General features: G+C 39.5%; 1 protein-coding gene across 6 annotated transcripts in view; it reads left to right on the top strand.

Annotated features, from left to right (window-relative positions):
• LOC131065276 (uncharacterized) overlaps positions 1-14,787 on the top strand; it is a 263,489-nt gene extending 248,702 nt beyond the window's left edge. For 3 of the 6 annotated variants that reach the window (XM_057999751.2, XM_057999758.2, XM_057999742.2), the window contains one exon: positions 14,576-14,787. In XM_057999751.2, coding sequence (XP_057855734.1) covers positions 14,576-14,662 — 87 coding nt within the window. In that variant the 3' untranslated portion in view covers positions 14,663-14,787. The remainder of the gene's footprint in view (positions 1-14,575) is intronic. The other 3 variants (XR_009111403.2, XR_009111404.2, XR_009111398.2) reach the window with 3 other exon arrangements.
• The last annotated feature ends 382 nt before the right edge of the window (positions 14,788-15,169 follow it).

Genomic DNA, 15,169 nt, shown 5'->3' with positions numbered 1-15,169 from the left:
AAGGAGCATAATGATTTTCAACTGATATCAAGTCTCATGATATCTATCAATAAGCCCAAGAGATATTAACTATCATGACATGTCCATGAATATCAAGTCACATGATATTCGTCATGATAGTGAACCGATTATGGTAAAGTCATCACCTTACAATGTGGGATGCAAGTGTTCATTATTTGAAAGATCGCCACCTTTCAATAATGTACATAGGGTAGGCCCATAAGTCATAGAGTCACACATATGACATAAGAGTTTACACATTAAACATCTTTATTTATATTAATACAAATAGAAATTTAGAGATAATCTCAATAACTTACATTTCAACCATACCAAGTTTCTTCCTAAAGTGTTCAACTTTCACTCTGGGGAGTGGCTTGGTAAGAATGTCTGTTGTTTGATCACTTGTATTAATATACTCCATCTGGATCACATTCCTTTCTACCATGTCTCTCACATAGTGGTAAGGAATCTCTATATGCTTTGATCTATCATGAAATACTGGATTTATAGACAGTTTGATGCAGCTTTGATTGTCACAGTGGATGATAGTAGGCTTCAAAGGCTCTCCAAATAATCCCACAAGCAGTTTTCAGAGCCATATTGCTTCTCTTGCTCCCAAAGATGCTGCAATGTATTCGGCCTCTGTGGAGCTTTGAGCTACTAAAGACTGTTTTCTGCATATCCAAGAAATCATAGCTCATCCCAAATTGAAGCAACACCCTGATGTGCTTTTCCAATTAGTCACACTTCCAGCCCAATCAGAATCAGAGTAACCATGTAGATTTAGATAAACATTTTTATATTTGAGTCCATGTCCAATAGTACCTTGAAGGTACCTCAATATATGCTTAGCAGCAACAAGATGTATCTCTCTAGGTTCACACATAAACTAGTTCAAGGCATTCACTGCATAGCAAATATCCGGTTGAGTGTTAACCAGGTACATCAGTGATCTAATTATCTATCTATAAAGAGTAGGGTCTGCAAGTTTGGATTCTGCTGCTGCTTCTTTTAGTTTATGTAGGTTGGTTTCCATGGGTATCGACATTGGTCTGCAGTTCCACATTCCATATCTTTTCAGAATATCAATGGTGTATTTCCCTTGATTTAGAAAAATACCATCTGGTTTCTGCCAAACTTCCAATCCAAAGAAGTAGTGTAGACTGCCCAAGTCTTTCATATCAAATTCTGATGCTAGGACCTTCTTACATTGAACAATGAGGTGATCTCTTGTAATTAGCAGATCATCAACATACAGAATAAGTATCAACAAATCACCATTAATTACTTTAAAGTAAAGATTTGGATCTGCATCATTCTTGGAGAATCCTAGACCCAACAAATAACTGTCGATCCTCTCATACCAAGCTCGGGGAGCCTATTTAAGTCCATATAAATCTTTCTTCAGTTTGCACACATGTGAAGCTACATTATGAATCACAAAACCTTCAGGTTGTTCTAGATAGACTTCTTCCTCAATAGTCCCATTTAAAAATGCAGTTTTCACATCCATTTGATGGATCTCTCATCCTTTAGCAGCTGCAATAGCTATGACTGCTCTAATGGAGGTATACCGGGCAACAAGTGCAAATGTCTCTTCATAATCAATACCTTCCTTTGGTGAGAATCCTCTGGCGACAAAATGTGCTTTATGTTTCTCTATACTGCCATCTGCAGCATGTTTAATTTTGAAAAGCCACTTGGACGAGACAACATATTTCTCTTTTTGTCTAGGAACTATGTCCCAAACATCATTCTTTAGAATGGATTGGTACTCTTCTATCATAGCATCCTTCCAGACTTGATGCTTGAGGGCTTCTGCAACACCAGTAGGTTCAGAATTAATGATTTCACTCATTAATGCATCATATGTTAATTTGCGAGGTCTTTTACTCTCTCTGAATGCTCCTTTGGGTGTTGCATGGATTTCTGCTTCTTGTATCATCTTTCTAGCCCAAAGTGGTCTCTTGTGATTATTTTCTGGTTCCTCTTCTTGAGTCTTTAGGGGAATTTGACTTTCATTTGTAGTTTCATCTGGATACTCCCTCTGAAACTCAGGAGCAAGATCTTCTTCCATACCTTTGTGTGAATCTGGTATTTCTATCTTATCTGATCGCCTGGCCTTCTTAAAGGCAATGTCTTTTTCAAAAATGACATCTTTACTTAGTTCAATTTGTCTTTGTCCAAGTATGTATATTCTATAAGCTTTTGAAGTTTCACTGTAGCCTACAAATATTCCTTTTCTCCAAGAAGGTTCTAGTTTCAATCTCTTCTCGAGGCACATGAATGTAAATTGGGCACCCGAATATTCTTAAGTGACTGATATCTGGTTTTACACCAGTAAAGGCTTCTTCAGGAGTTTTATTTTCCATGTGAGAGTGAGGACATCTATTTCGAATGTATATGGCTGTATTAAAAGCTTCAGCCCAAAATGAGGTTTCTAGGTTTTGATCATAAAGCATTGCTCTAGCTGCCTCTACTATAGTTTGGTTTTTCCTCTCAGCAACTCCATTTTGTTGAGGATTATAGGGTACAATGAATTCCCTCTTAATCCTTGCATTTACACAAAACTCTTTAAAGATTTCAGAAGTATCTTCTTTCCCATTGTCTGTTCTAAGTATTTTAATTTTCTTCTCGGAAGAATTTTCTGTGAGAGCTTTGAATTCCTTAAACCTTTTAAGGATCTCTTTTGATTCTTTGCACTTGAGAAAGTATATCTAGGTCTTCCTGGAGAAGTCATCAATGAAAATTACATAATACAAAAATTCTCCTATGGAGGGTACAGACATGAGTCCACATAGGTCAGAGTGGACTAATTCTAACACAACTTTAGTTCTACTCAAACTATTAGGAAAAGTACCCTTACTGTTTTTCCCCAAGGCACACCCTTTACATGCCCCATTGTGAGTTTGATTTAGTTTAGGTAGTCCGGTTACAAATTTATCCATAGAAGTTAGGGCGCGAAAGTGAATATGGCCTAACCTTCGATGCCATATCTCATTTGAGTCAGAAGTCTCATGAAAGAGGGCTTGATTTGACTTAGTGCAAAGTTTGTAAAGGTGTCCTTGTCGTATGCCTATAGTTTGGGCCTTCTTTATGGTTGAGTTCTTCAACCATGCTAAGACTTTGCCCTCCATAAATGTAACTCTGTATCCGTTATCTTCAAGAGCTGATATAGATATTAAATTTCTCTTAATACCTGGCACATATAGTACTCCAGTGAGTTGAATAGAGATCCTGGATTTCAATTTGATGGTGCAGGTTCCAACTCCTTTTACCGGATGTGCAAAGTCATCCCCAATTGTAACCTCTTCATTAGATTCTTCTACCATAGTTTCTAAGTGATATCGGTATCCTGTAATGTGTCTTGATGATCCACCGTCGATTACCCATGTGTTAAGTTTGTTTGAGAATTGGCTAGATAATGTTGAGTAGAAAGCAAATTTCTCAGAATCATGTTCTATATTTGTCTTTCCGATTTTAGCAAATGAGGCTTGTTGTTTTGTTCTGTCAGGACACTTGACCGCATAGTGTCCATATCGATCACACCTAAAACATTGAACTTGCGGCAAGTCTTTTCTCTACTTGGATGAACTTTTTCCATGAGAATTTCTCTTCCTTTTGAAGTTCTTCTTCTTACCTTTCTTATGAGAATTTGTGTTAAGGACATGAATATCCTCATCTATAGGTTTCTGCTTCCCTTTTGTTATTTGTCTTGACTCTTCTTGTAGACAATCAGATCTTAATCGATCAAATTTAGGAAGCTTGGATCTTGCGCTTATTCCTTGGACAAATGATTCCCATGAATTTGGAGGACCGCCTAAGGTTACGAGTGTCAATTCCTTGCTATCAATTTCATATCCAACTGTTGATAGTGTAATGGACACCCTAGAATGCCCAAAAACTAAACCAACTGCTGATAGGAATTTAGTCAAACAGTTTGCATCCAACTCCTTATTTCTCCGTTTAATGTTTAAATCCCCTTATAGCTTCGGAAATGAAATGTTTGTTTGTTTGTTTTTAAGTCTTTGCATAGATTTGAAATCACATAACATGAACTAGAAGGAAACTACAATAATATGCAACATGAAGATTGAACTACTGCGGATATGATATTATTTCCAGAATTATTAAAATCAAATACATAGCAGATTTTTCAACTCACTAAATACTCCAGCATTTTTGACATAATATTCCAGCAATGACTTCCCATCTTGCTGCTACAGTAACATGAATAGTGCCGTGCTACAGTAACGTGAATAGTGCCACGCTACAGTAGCGTGAATAGTGTCGTGCTACAGTAACGTGAATAGTGCTGCTATAGTATTAATCAGTCTTCAATCAGTCCAATATCTTCATAAAACCATCTCTTCAGAATGGCATAAGCATTGGTCAAGAAGTGGAGAAGGTATGAGCAAGACACCAAATCTGCCTGTAGCTGGAGATGCACCCAATCTGCCTGTTAATGAAGCTGATAGCAATGGATTCCAAAGGCCAAACCCCAAGGGAATGACGTCTAGAATGTCACAAGAGAGGATAGACGTCCTCTAATGCCAAGAACGGATCTGCAACTCACACATCAATTTCTTCTCATATTCAACATGTTGAATGAAGCCACAAAAGCTTCCTTTTATTCTTTCTCCAAGGGTCGACCCAACTCACTTGAGCAATGTGGGATAAAAGATGTGCAATATAAAACATATTAAAATATTCACTTATGTCTCCCTTGGGTGCCCCTTCGATTTGCACACATCCCCATAAAATAAATATTAAAGTAACACTTTAATATTTTACAATTAAATTAAATGTTACTTTAATAACACTTCAGGCATTAAAATATATTAGCAATCGGACTCCGAATAGCGCGAGTGATAGCTCGTCGGAAAGCTCTCGCCGAGGAGTATCGAATCCAATCACCAAAACTAGCCTCCGTTGTGTCTTGCTGACATACTAAAAATAGTATGCCTGAAACTAAGTAAATCAACTCCATTTTGGCCCAAACTGGAAATGACTAGGCCAAAACACTCCAGGATCCCCTTAAACCCTTCGTTAGCCCCCGGGACCATGTAGAGATAGGCTAACGCACATACACTTGGTCAACTCCTAAAGTGGGGACATTACAGTCCGCCCCCCTTGAAATTGCTTGTCCTCAAGCAATCTCAGTCCAGCCTGTTGTATCACCTGCTCATTCTCCCATGTAGCATCTTCCTCCGGCAGGTCTCTCCATCTGACCAAATACTCCTTCACTATCCTGTTTCTAAGTTTCCTCTCTCTGGTGTCCAGAATAGCCTCAGGTACTAACACGAGCTTCCCCTCCTCATCCAAAGGGGGTAAATCTGCAGAAGGTACTACACTCTGACCAATGGCTTTCTTAAGCCTAGACACATGAAATACATTGTGTACCCAACTGCCCTCTGGAAGCTCAAGCTCATAGGCGACTTCGCCCACTCTGCGAATCACCCTGTAGGGACCATAAAATCTAGGCTTCAACTTCTCTGCTCCGCTCCTCTTGAACGATGACTGCCTATATGGCTGTAGCCTCAAATACACCATGTCCCCCACCTCAAAACTGCGCTCTACCCTATGTTGGTCAGCATACAACTTTTGCTGATTTTGAGCCTACTGTATATTCTCCTTGAGCGCTCTCAGGATATCCTGACTATCGTGCAATAGATCCTTGGCTTTGGGCACTCTGCTGTCCCCCAAAGCCAAATCCATGAAGCTTGGTGCTTCATACCCATACAATGCCATAAATGGAGTCATCCTGATGGTCATGTGATATGTGGTATTGTAACAATACTCACCCATGTGTAACCACCTGACCCAAGCTCTCTGTTGTGCAGTCACATAGTTCCGTAAATAACCTTCCACCCATTTATTTACTATCTCAGTCTGCCCATCTGTCTGAGGATGGTAGCTCGTACTAGGTGTAAGATCTGTACCGCATAGCCTGAACAACTCTTGCCAAAAGACGCTCATGAACTTGCTATCCCCGTCACTAACAATAAATCTCGGTAGCCCATGCAACCTAAAAATCTCTCTGAAGAACAAATCTGCCACCTGAGCTGCTGTGTAAGAAGAAGGAATAGCAAAGAAGTGAGCAAACTTTGTCAATCTGTCTACCACCACATAAATGCAATCTATTCCCTGCACTCGTGGTAAACCAGTGATGAAGTCCTTAGAAATGCTTTCCCATTTCTTGTCCGGAATGGGCAAGGGCTGTAGTAAACCTGCAAGAAACGTGTGCTCTCCCTTATTCTGCTGACAAACTGCACACTCCCTGACATACCTCTGAACATCATCCTTGAGCCCCCTCCATGAGAACCGCTCTCGGATCTGCCTATAGGTCTTGAAGACCCCTAGATTCCCAGCTGTAGGCACATCATGAAATACCCTCAGTATCGCCTCTCTCAACTGTGATGACGGAATCAAACAAACCCTGTCCTGAAATCTGATCAATCCATCTATCACCTCATAGCGATCATCCTATATAGTACCTGAAATCAACCCAGAAGCCCAAGTATCTCTGACATACTCTGCTATAATCTTATCCCTCCAATCTCCTGTAATCTCTACAAGAGCACAAATGTGAGGTCTTCTGGATAAGGCATCAGCTACTACATTCTTCTTCCCTTTGACAAACTCAATGTCAAAGTCATAAGCCTGCAATTTAGTGACCCACTTCTGTTGCCTGTCATTCAAGTCTCGCTGGCCCATGAAATACTTTATGCTGTTGTGATCAGTCTTGATCACAAAATTCCCTCCAACCAAGTAGGATCGGAATTTGGCCAAGGCGTGCATGATGGCCAACATCTCACGATCATAAATAGAATAGCTCCTCTCCACACCTCGGAGCTTCCTACTCTCAAAAGCGATGGGGTGCTCCTCCTACATCAATGCTGCTCCAATCCCATCACCTGATGCATCACAATGAAGCTCAAAAGGCTTCGCGAAGTCTGGTAGAGCTAGGACTGGACATGAAGACATCACTTGCTTGAAATGCTCAAAACACCTCTGTGTTGCCTCTGTCCACATGAAGGCCCCCTTCTTAGTAAGATCTGTCAAAGGAGCAGCTGTCTGAGAAAACCCCTTAACAAACCTCCTATAAAAACTACATAAGCCAAAGAACCCCTTAAGCTGATAAGGTTCGTAGGCGTGGGCCAATCAACAATAGCTCTAATCTTTTTAGGATCCATCCCAACTCCCTTTGCACTGATAATATGACCAAGGTACAAAAGCTCTGTCATCCCAAACTCACACTTAGACTCCTTGGCATACAGTGACTCTCTCTCCAAGATAGATAGCACCTCCTCAAGATGCTGCAAATGCTCCTCCCATGTCCTGCTAAAGACCAAAATATTGTCAAAGAAAATCAAAACGAATCTCCTCAAATGCCCCCTGAACGCCTGATTCATGCAACTCTGAAAAGTAGCAGGAGCATTGGTTAGCCCAAATGGCATAACCAAAAACTCGAAATAACCATAGCGACACCGAAAAGCTGTCTTCTCAATGTCCTCTGCCCTCATACTGATCTGATGATACCTTGATCTCAAATCTATCTTTGTGAAGAAGCATGCCCCATGTAGCTCATCTATCAGCTCATCTATCCTCGAAATGGGGTACCTGTTCTTAATGGTTTTCTTGTTCAAGGCCCTGTAGTCAATGCACATGTGCATTGTTCCATCCTTCTTCTTAACCAAAACAACTGCTGAAGCAAAAGGGCTTTTGCTTGGCCTAATGTGCCCCATCTCCAACAACTCCTTGATGGCTTTCTCTATCTCATCCTTGTGTTTTTTTGGATGACGATCGGGTGTGATCATAATGGGCTTACCCCCTCTTCTAACTCAATGACGTGCTCTATCCCCCTATCTGGAGGAATGCCATGTGGAATACTTCCAAATACCTTGGCATGACTATCAAGGATGTCCTGCATATCAGGCGGATGACTCTTAACCTGTGGCTCTGGTGATGCTGGCATAATCAAGCACTCCGCTGCCCACTCAACATCATCATGTCTGAACAACCTCTCCATCCTCCTCAAAGAAACTACCCTACAACTGCCATTTGATAATTCTCTGAGTACCACGGTCCTGCCCTCATGCTGGAACCTCATCTCTACTCTCTCCATGCTGAGAGTAAACTCTCTCAATGATGCCATCCAAGTCATCCCTAAGATAACGTCATAATCATCCATGTCCACAATATAGAACTCATCCTGAAGCTCATAACCATCTCCCAATCTGATGCGAAGATTTGTAATCTTCTGTGTGCATAGTAACTTGTGACCACTAGCTACCATGACTCGGAATCCTGAATGTTCTTCAGTTTGCCACCCTCTCCTAGCCACTAACTGTGAATCTATGAAATTATGTGTGGCCCCAGTGTCCAGCAAAGCAACCACCTTCTATCCCTGTATGGTGCCATGCACCTTAAAAGTAATTGCCTTTTGAGCACCTGTCAATCTAGCTAGGGACTTCTCATTCCCTAAACCCTCCTTAGTGGCACTGCTCTCACCATCAGACTCTGACTGCTGCTCCTCATCCTCTAACTGTGACTCCTTAGCAGAGAAGTACTCCATCTGGTTGGCCTTAGCCTTAAGAGGACACTTGTGAGATAAATCCCACGGTTCCCTACACTGAAAACATAATTTTTTCCGCCTCAACTCGTTCAGTGTCTCATTGTCTAACCTCTTTGATTCTTTTTTCAGAGGCTGAGAATCCCTATGTAGAGGTTTATTATCCTTATCCTTCTTGAAGTGTGGATCCTTAGGAGTGAACTTACTCCTAGAAGCGGAAGGTGCAAGATCTCTCGCCTTCCGAATGGCATCCTGCAATGTGAGGGGATCATGTCCCTTCACCCAACCACGAAGAGGCTCTGACAATCCATCCACAAACAGTACAATCAACCTCCTCTCCGAAATGTCTGTAACCAACACTGATAGTCTCTGGAAATGTGAGATGTAACTGTCGATAGGACCCCACTGCCTTAATTGAGCTAACTCCTTGAAATGGAGTTCTGGATCCTTCATATCAAACCTGTCAATCAACCTGTCAGTGAACTCTGCGTATGTGTCTATCTGATTATGGCCCAACGTGACCATACCATGGTGCCACCACTCGTGTGCACTCCCATCCAAGTGCAATGCAACATACTTAATCGCATCCTCCTCAAGCATGGGATTAAGCTGGAAATAAGTATCTAATTTTTGGACCCATGTCCGTGCTGAAGCCTTCCCTGTACCATCATAGTATGGAATAGACAACTTTCCCAACTTCTTCCTCATCTCATAATTTTGTTGTCGGTTTCCTCTCATGGGCATATTCTTGAGTCTAACATCCATATATTCCCTGAATGTCATCTCAACCTGTAACTCAGGGCTAGAGTCCCTCCAATCATCCATAATCATATCTTGAATCTCTTGCTGTGTAGGACCGACATTATTCTGGTCATTCTGTCTCGGAGGAAACTGTGGCATGAGTGGTCTCGTAGTAGAAGAACCTGCTCTAGCATATGTCCTGGTTCTCCTGTTAACCGATGCGTCTCCATTACCTCCATTATCCTATCCACCTCCCTGGTTAGCATTATTACCTTGATTGGTATGATTACCTTGGTTGCCATTATTACCTCGGTTGGCATTATTGCCTTGATCTGCTCTCGTCAAATGTTGTGTAAATGCTATAGCCATCTGTTGCAATGTAGCCTGGAGCTCCCTCTGACCCCTAGCAAGATCACTGAGCATCTCCCTAGTGCTAGGTTCTCCCCTTTCTCCATCTCTGTCACCCATGGTTGGTGCTGAAAAAGGGTCACCCTCCTCTTCAATCTCTGGTGAATTCTGTAGGTTTGTGTTTGACCTGTTTCTCCTCAAGTAATATTGATGTGCTGGACGCATGAAACCCTCACAGGATGGCAGGAAAAACAAGCTCTGATACCAGTGGAATGGACACCCTAGAATGCCCAAAAACTAAACCAACTGCTGATAGGAATTTAGTCAAACAGTTTGCATCCAACTCCTTATTTCTCCGTTTAATGTTTAAATCCCCTTATAGCTTCAAAAATGAAATGTTTGTTTGTTTTTAAGTCTTTGCATAAATTTGAAATCACATAACATGAACTAGAAGGAAATTACAATAATATGCAACATGAAGATTGAACTACTGCTGATATGATATTATTTCCAGAATTATTAAAATCAAGTACATAGCAGATTTTTCAACTCACTAAATACTCCAGCATTTTTGACATAATATTCCAACAATGACTTCCCATTTTGCTGCTACAGTAACATGAATAGTGCCATGCTACAGTAACGTGAATAGTGCCGCGCTACAGTAGCATGAATAGTGTCGTGCTACAGTAACGTGAATAGTGCTGCACTACAGTGCTGCTATAGTATTAATTAGTCTTCAATAAGTCCAATATCTTCATAAAACCATCCCTTCAGAATGGCATGAGCATTGGTCAAGAAGTGGAGAAGGTATGAGCAAAACACCAAATCTGCCTGTAGCTGGAGATGCACCCAATCTGTTTGTTAATGAAGCTGATAGCAATGGATTCCAAAGGCCAAACCCCAAGGGAATGACGTCTAGAATGTCACAAGAGAGGATAGACGTCCTCTAATGCCAAGAACGAATCTGCAACTCACACATCAATTTCTTCTCATATTCAACATGCTGAATGAAGCCACAAAAGCTTCCCTTTTATTCTTTCTCCAAGGGTCAACCCAACTCACTTGAGCAATGTGGGATAAAAGATGTGCAATATAAAACATATTAAAATATTCACTTGTGTCTCCCTTGGGTGCCCCTTTGATTTGCACACATCCCCATAAAATAAATATTAAAGTAACACTTTAATATTTTACAATTAAATTAAATGTTACTTTAATAACACTTCAGGCATTAAAATATATTAGCAATCGGACTTCGAATAGCGTGAGTGATAGCTCGTTGGAAAGTTCTCGCCGAGGAGTATCGAATCCAATCACCAAAACTAGCCTCCGTTGTGTCTTGTTGACTTACTAAAAATAGTAAGTATGCCTGAAACTAAGTAAATCAACTCCGTTTTGGCCCAAACTGGAAATGACTAGGCCAAAACACTCTAGGATCCCCTTAAACCCTTCGTTAGCCCCCGGGACCATGTAGAGATAGGCTAACGCACATACACTTGGTCAACTGCTAAAGTGGGGACATTACAGATAGTTGGTCCCTTAGTTCAGTGATTCTCATGAAATATGCATTGACAGATTCTCCCTTATTCATGCTTATATTATTAATTTGCCTCTTTAGGGCAAGGGTTCTGCCTGTATTATTTATTTCAAATGCACTCTCAAGAGATATGAACATAAGATATAGGTACAATATGATCCCTGACTGCATCCATTATAAGTTTCATGGCTTTCTCATTTCTTTCAATCCATTGAGTTTTCGTAGGTTCATTTTCAGGTTCGGTTGTCTTTTCTTTTACGAAGGAGTCTAATTTATTCTCCTTTAGAAGCATCATAATTCTGAGCTTCCAAGATATGAAGTTGTTGGCTCCTTTGAGTCGATCTTCAAATCTGATCATGTTTGACATTGTGAAGAATGAAATGTGACTGCAATACTTAATAGATGATAGTCTGATGTCTCAAATTTAATTTGGATCTCCTTTTACCAGGGCTCTAATACCATGTTGAGAAATTAAATTTATATCAGACTGATGCAATTCGTTCAATGTGCAGATTTCCCTTTCAACTTGGAGTATTCAGAATTTAATCCTTCCAAAATATGAATGCCAACAATGATAATGTATCAAGGGCAGTGCAGGGGTTTTCTTCAAGTCTGAAATTCGTCGATCAAGGGAGAGAGAGCATTTATTGATTTCTATATCCTTCTCTCTTGAAATCGGCGAATATATATATAGTTTTAGTGGGACATGTTATGAGGGGACATTTCTCCACAATGTGGAGGCATGTCCACTCATAATGGCTCCCTTACATACCAAGGGATGCGAACTTTATTTATGTTAGTTAACTTAACTCTTAACCAATTAAAGTCGCCGATCTGTGCAAAACACATTATCAAGTTCGATTTATCAAATACGAACATATAAGTTCGATCTAATGAATACGATCATGTAAACTTTGATCATTGTTATATACAATGATGCCTTAATGATCATTACACGATACAAGGCAAGCAAAGAATAGAATCTGATCACACACAGATTAATGTAGAGTTTCGATCAGAAACACTAGAAGGCCATAGCTAGGGACAATAGAGACATGGCATTCGTTGAAGGTGAATGCCCTTTTACTTAAATCTTCAAAGCTCCTCTCTTGCTACTACTTCCTTTGGTGAAATACTTCCTCTCACCTTCTAAGGTTACATGTGAGTATGAGTAAAGATCAATTTATTCTTTCTTTGGAGTTGGCCATGGGAAATCTTGTTTATAATGTCCAATCCCTCAAAATATCATTTCCATATAGTCAACTAGGTTCTTAAGGAGTTAGAAGGTTAATCTTATAAATATACTTCAAGGATGTTTGAGAGTGCTATAAATCTTGATGAACTATAACAACGAAGATTGTTTTTGAGGATCTCTTCATATTTAGACTTGAGCTAACTTTAAGGATTTCAGCAATCAAAGTTAAAGTTTTGGGGTGATATAATAAGAGGAGATCTAGGGGATAAGTGTCAAGAAATGGAGGAGCACACCAAGAGGAAGGACAACTAAGGCAACAAAAATAACCCACAACAGACCTCTCAACAAGTACTTAAGTTGGTCCAATGCCTTCTATATTGGGGAGCTAAATGGATGTAGGAGTTCAGAGAAAACCAAACATTGGTAAGGTTATTTCCAGATCTATATAGTGTCAACAATCAGGTGCGAGTGGTAATGGGAAGATTTAAAAATTGGTAAGGTTATTTCCAGATCTAAATAGAGTCAACAATCAGGTACGATCATATGCTAGGATGAGAAGAAGATAGAATCATAGAAATAATTTTAAAACATGGCTTGCGGGAATGTTGCAACAGATAGGGATTTTGTAGTTCTTGGAAACTTCTTTGGCTCTCTTGGAACACTAATATTTGCAATGAGACTAACCCTAATATGTGGAAAAAAGGGAGTAGATCAAGTGATGAAGGGCGCATGCTAATGTCAAATGTGACATCATGACAAATTTTGCTGGGAAAAAGACTTCATTATTGAAATTTTCTTATCAGTATTGCAAGCTTTCAGCCATTGGTTTGTCTCTAGTTACCTAACTATAAATATCAAAAGAAACAGTCTTTTTTAAAGATAATTGATAATGCTTGAGTTCAAAGAATGTAAGAAAAACATGAAGACACCTACACTAAGGACAAGTCTGTTAGTTTTTTTGTTGTGTTAGGGGTATCCCCCGGACCCAGCCCAACGCCTAACCTGCCTTACCTTGGACTTACATATCGCTAAGTTGGGGTTCAGGAAGGGGCGAGCTGATGCGAGACTAAAGAGTTTGTTACCATTAATCTATTGTGAACTATTTACAAGTCCACTTAATTGAACTGAATTGGGTTGTAAGCTGTAGTTAAAGGTGATCTAAAGAGTTTGTTATCATTATCCTATTGTGAACTATTTACAACTGTCCACTTAATTGAACTCTCTTGGCTTCCTCTTGAGTTTTTCTTAAGAAGGTGCTTTTGACTTATGTTTTTGTCTTCTCCAGTTGTATATTTGTAGGAGGTGAAAAATGAACCATGTGAATTTACGTGAATGATGAAAGAGTGAACATACATAAAAATTGGGATAGCTAGGGAAAATATTTAAGTGGGGTGATCAAATATCCATTTGAGACAGATAAATGGAAATTGGTTACTTTTGTTGAAGATTTGCAACTCATTGAGAAAATAGAGGATGTTGGAACCTCTAGTTTGGAACCTAGATACTTGTACATATGTTGTTCCAGAAGCTTTGCAATAACATGCATTTGTGGAAAAGATGCCATATATTGTAATGAAGACCCCTTAGGTGGGAGTGGCTCGATATATGGTTGTTGCCCAAGCAAGCTGCCATCCATTTATTGACAAACTGCTGAGGGATTCACCACAAATAAATTTTGAGATGCAGATGTTGGATTGCTCTTCTCTTTGTCCTAACATTAAAATCCAAAATTGGTTGTTTTGTTTTTTTGGCTATATATTTCTTAAGTACTCAATAACAAGCAATGGAAATTAAGGGACAAGCTTAAATTGTAACTGATATTGGGCTAAATGGTATCTTTTGCAAGATGCATAACTTATATAGTTGCCATTTACTATTGTGTATTCATTTTTATCTATTGCCAGCTTTATTGTGAATTTTAGTCTATAGGAAGAAATTTTCCACTTTATGTCAGCCATCACTTTCTATACCATTGCATTTTAATTTTTCGACCTTTACGTTTCAACTAGATGCATAGATTACATTCCATCTTTGCCATTTTCTTCATTATTAGTTATAACTGCATTGCACTGGAGTGCCTTGACTGCTGATTCTTTATTGTTCTTTTCTACTTTTATGGTTTTATGGAGGAACAATTCTCTAACATTGATTTATATTATTCATACAATTTCAGGTGCTAGTTCGAGATGTCTGGGTATTTGAGAGATCATTGTTTCAATCTGATGCAAGATGGCGCCTTTGTGGACGGATTTCTTTGTAGAACAGAATAACATGCATTATGCATATGCATCGGAAATTGAGTAATTTTTTTTGACTATATGGCTGCTTGAGCTCATGTTATTGGAATGTTAATGCAAAGAAAATTACCCAAAGGAAATTTTTTCAGATTAAGCGCTAAAACAATGAACAAAGATGCAAGACTATTAATAAGATGATTCATTCTGAGGGTTGTGGAGCTATGTTGTTATGTCTAATAGCAGTTTTTCCTAGCAAGGATGGAAAACATTGTCAACTTGGAGGAAGTCTTTTTCTTCTTTGTGTTTGTTGTCTATGATCCTTTAACCATCAAGTCTTGTGCTATTTCTAGGGTATCTCCAAGTCTATATGGGGGACTCTCATTTATGTTTGTTTCCATACGTGCCACATGTGATAGAGAGTCCCCATTTTCTATCAAAGCCTTTCATTCGATTCTATTTCCCTTCATTTTAGTTTTGCTTTTGCTTTTGCTCTTTTAGCCTTTTTGTTAATTATAGAAGTCTATAGGGAG

This window comes from Cryptomeria japonica, chromosome 1 (genome assembly GCF_030272615.1).
Source record: "Cryptomeria japonica chromosome 1, Sugi_1.0, whole genome shotgun sequence".
In the NCBI taxonomy this organism is placed as follows: Eukaryota; Viridiplantae; Streptophyta; class Pinopsida; order Cupressales; family Cupressaceae; genus Cryptomeria; species Cryptomeria japonica.
This window is presented reverse-complemented; position numbering and strand designations above follow the sequence as displayed.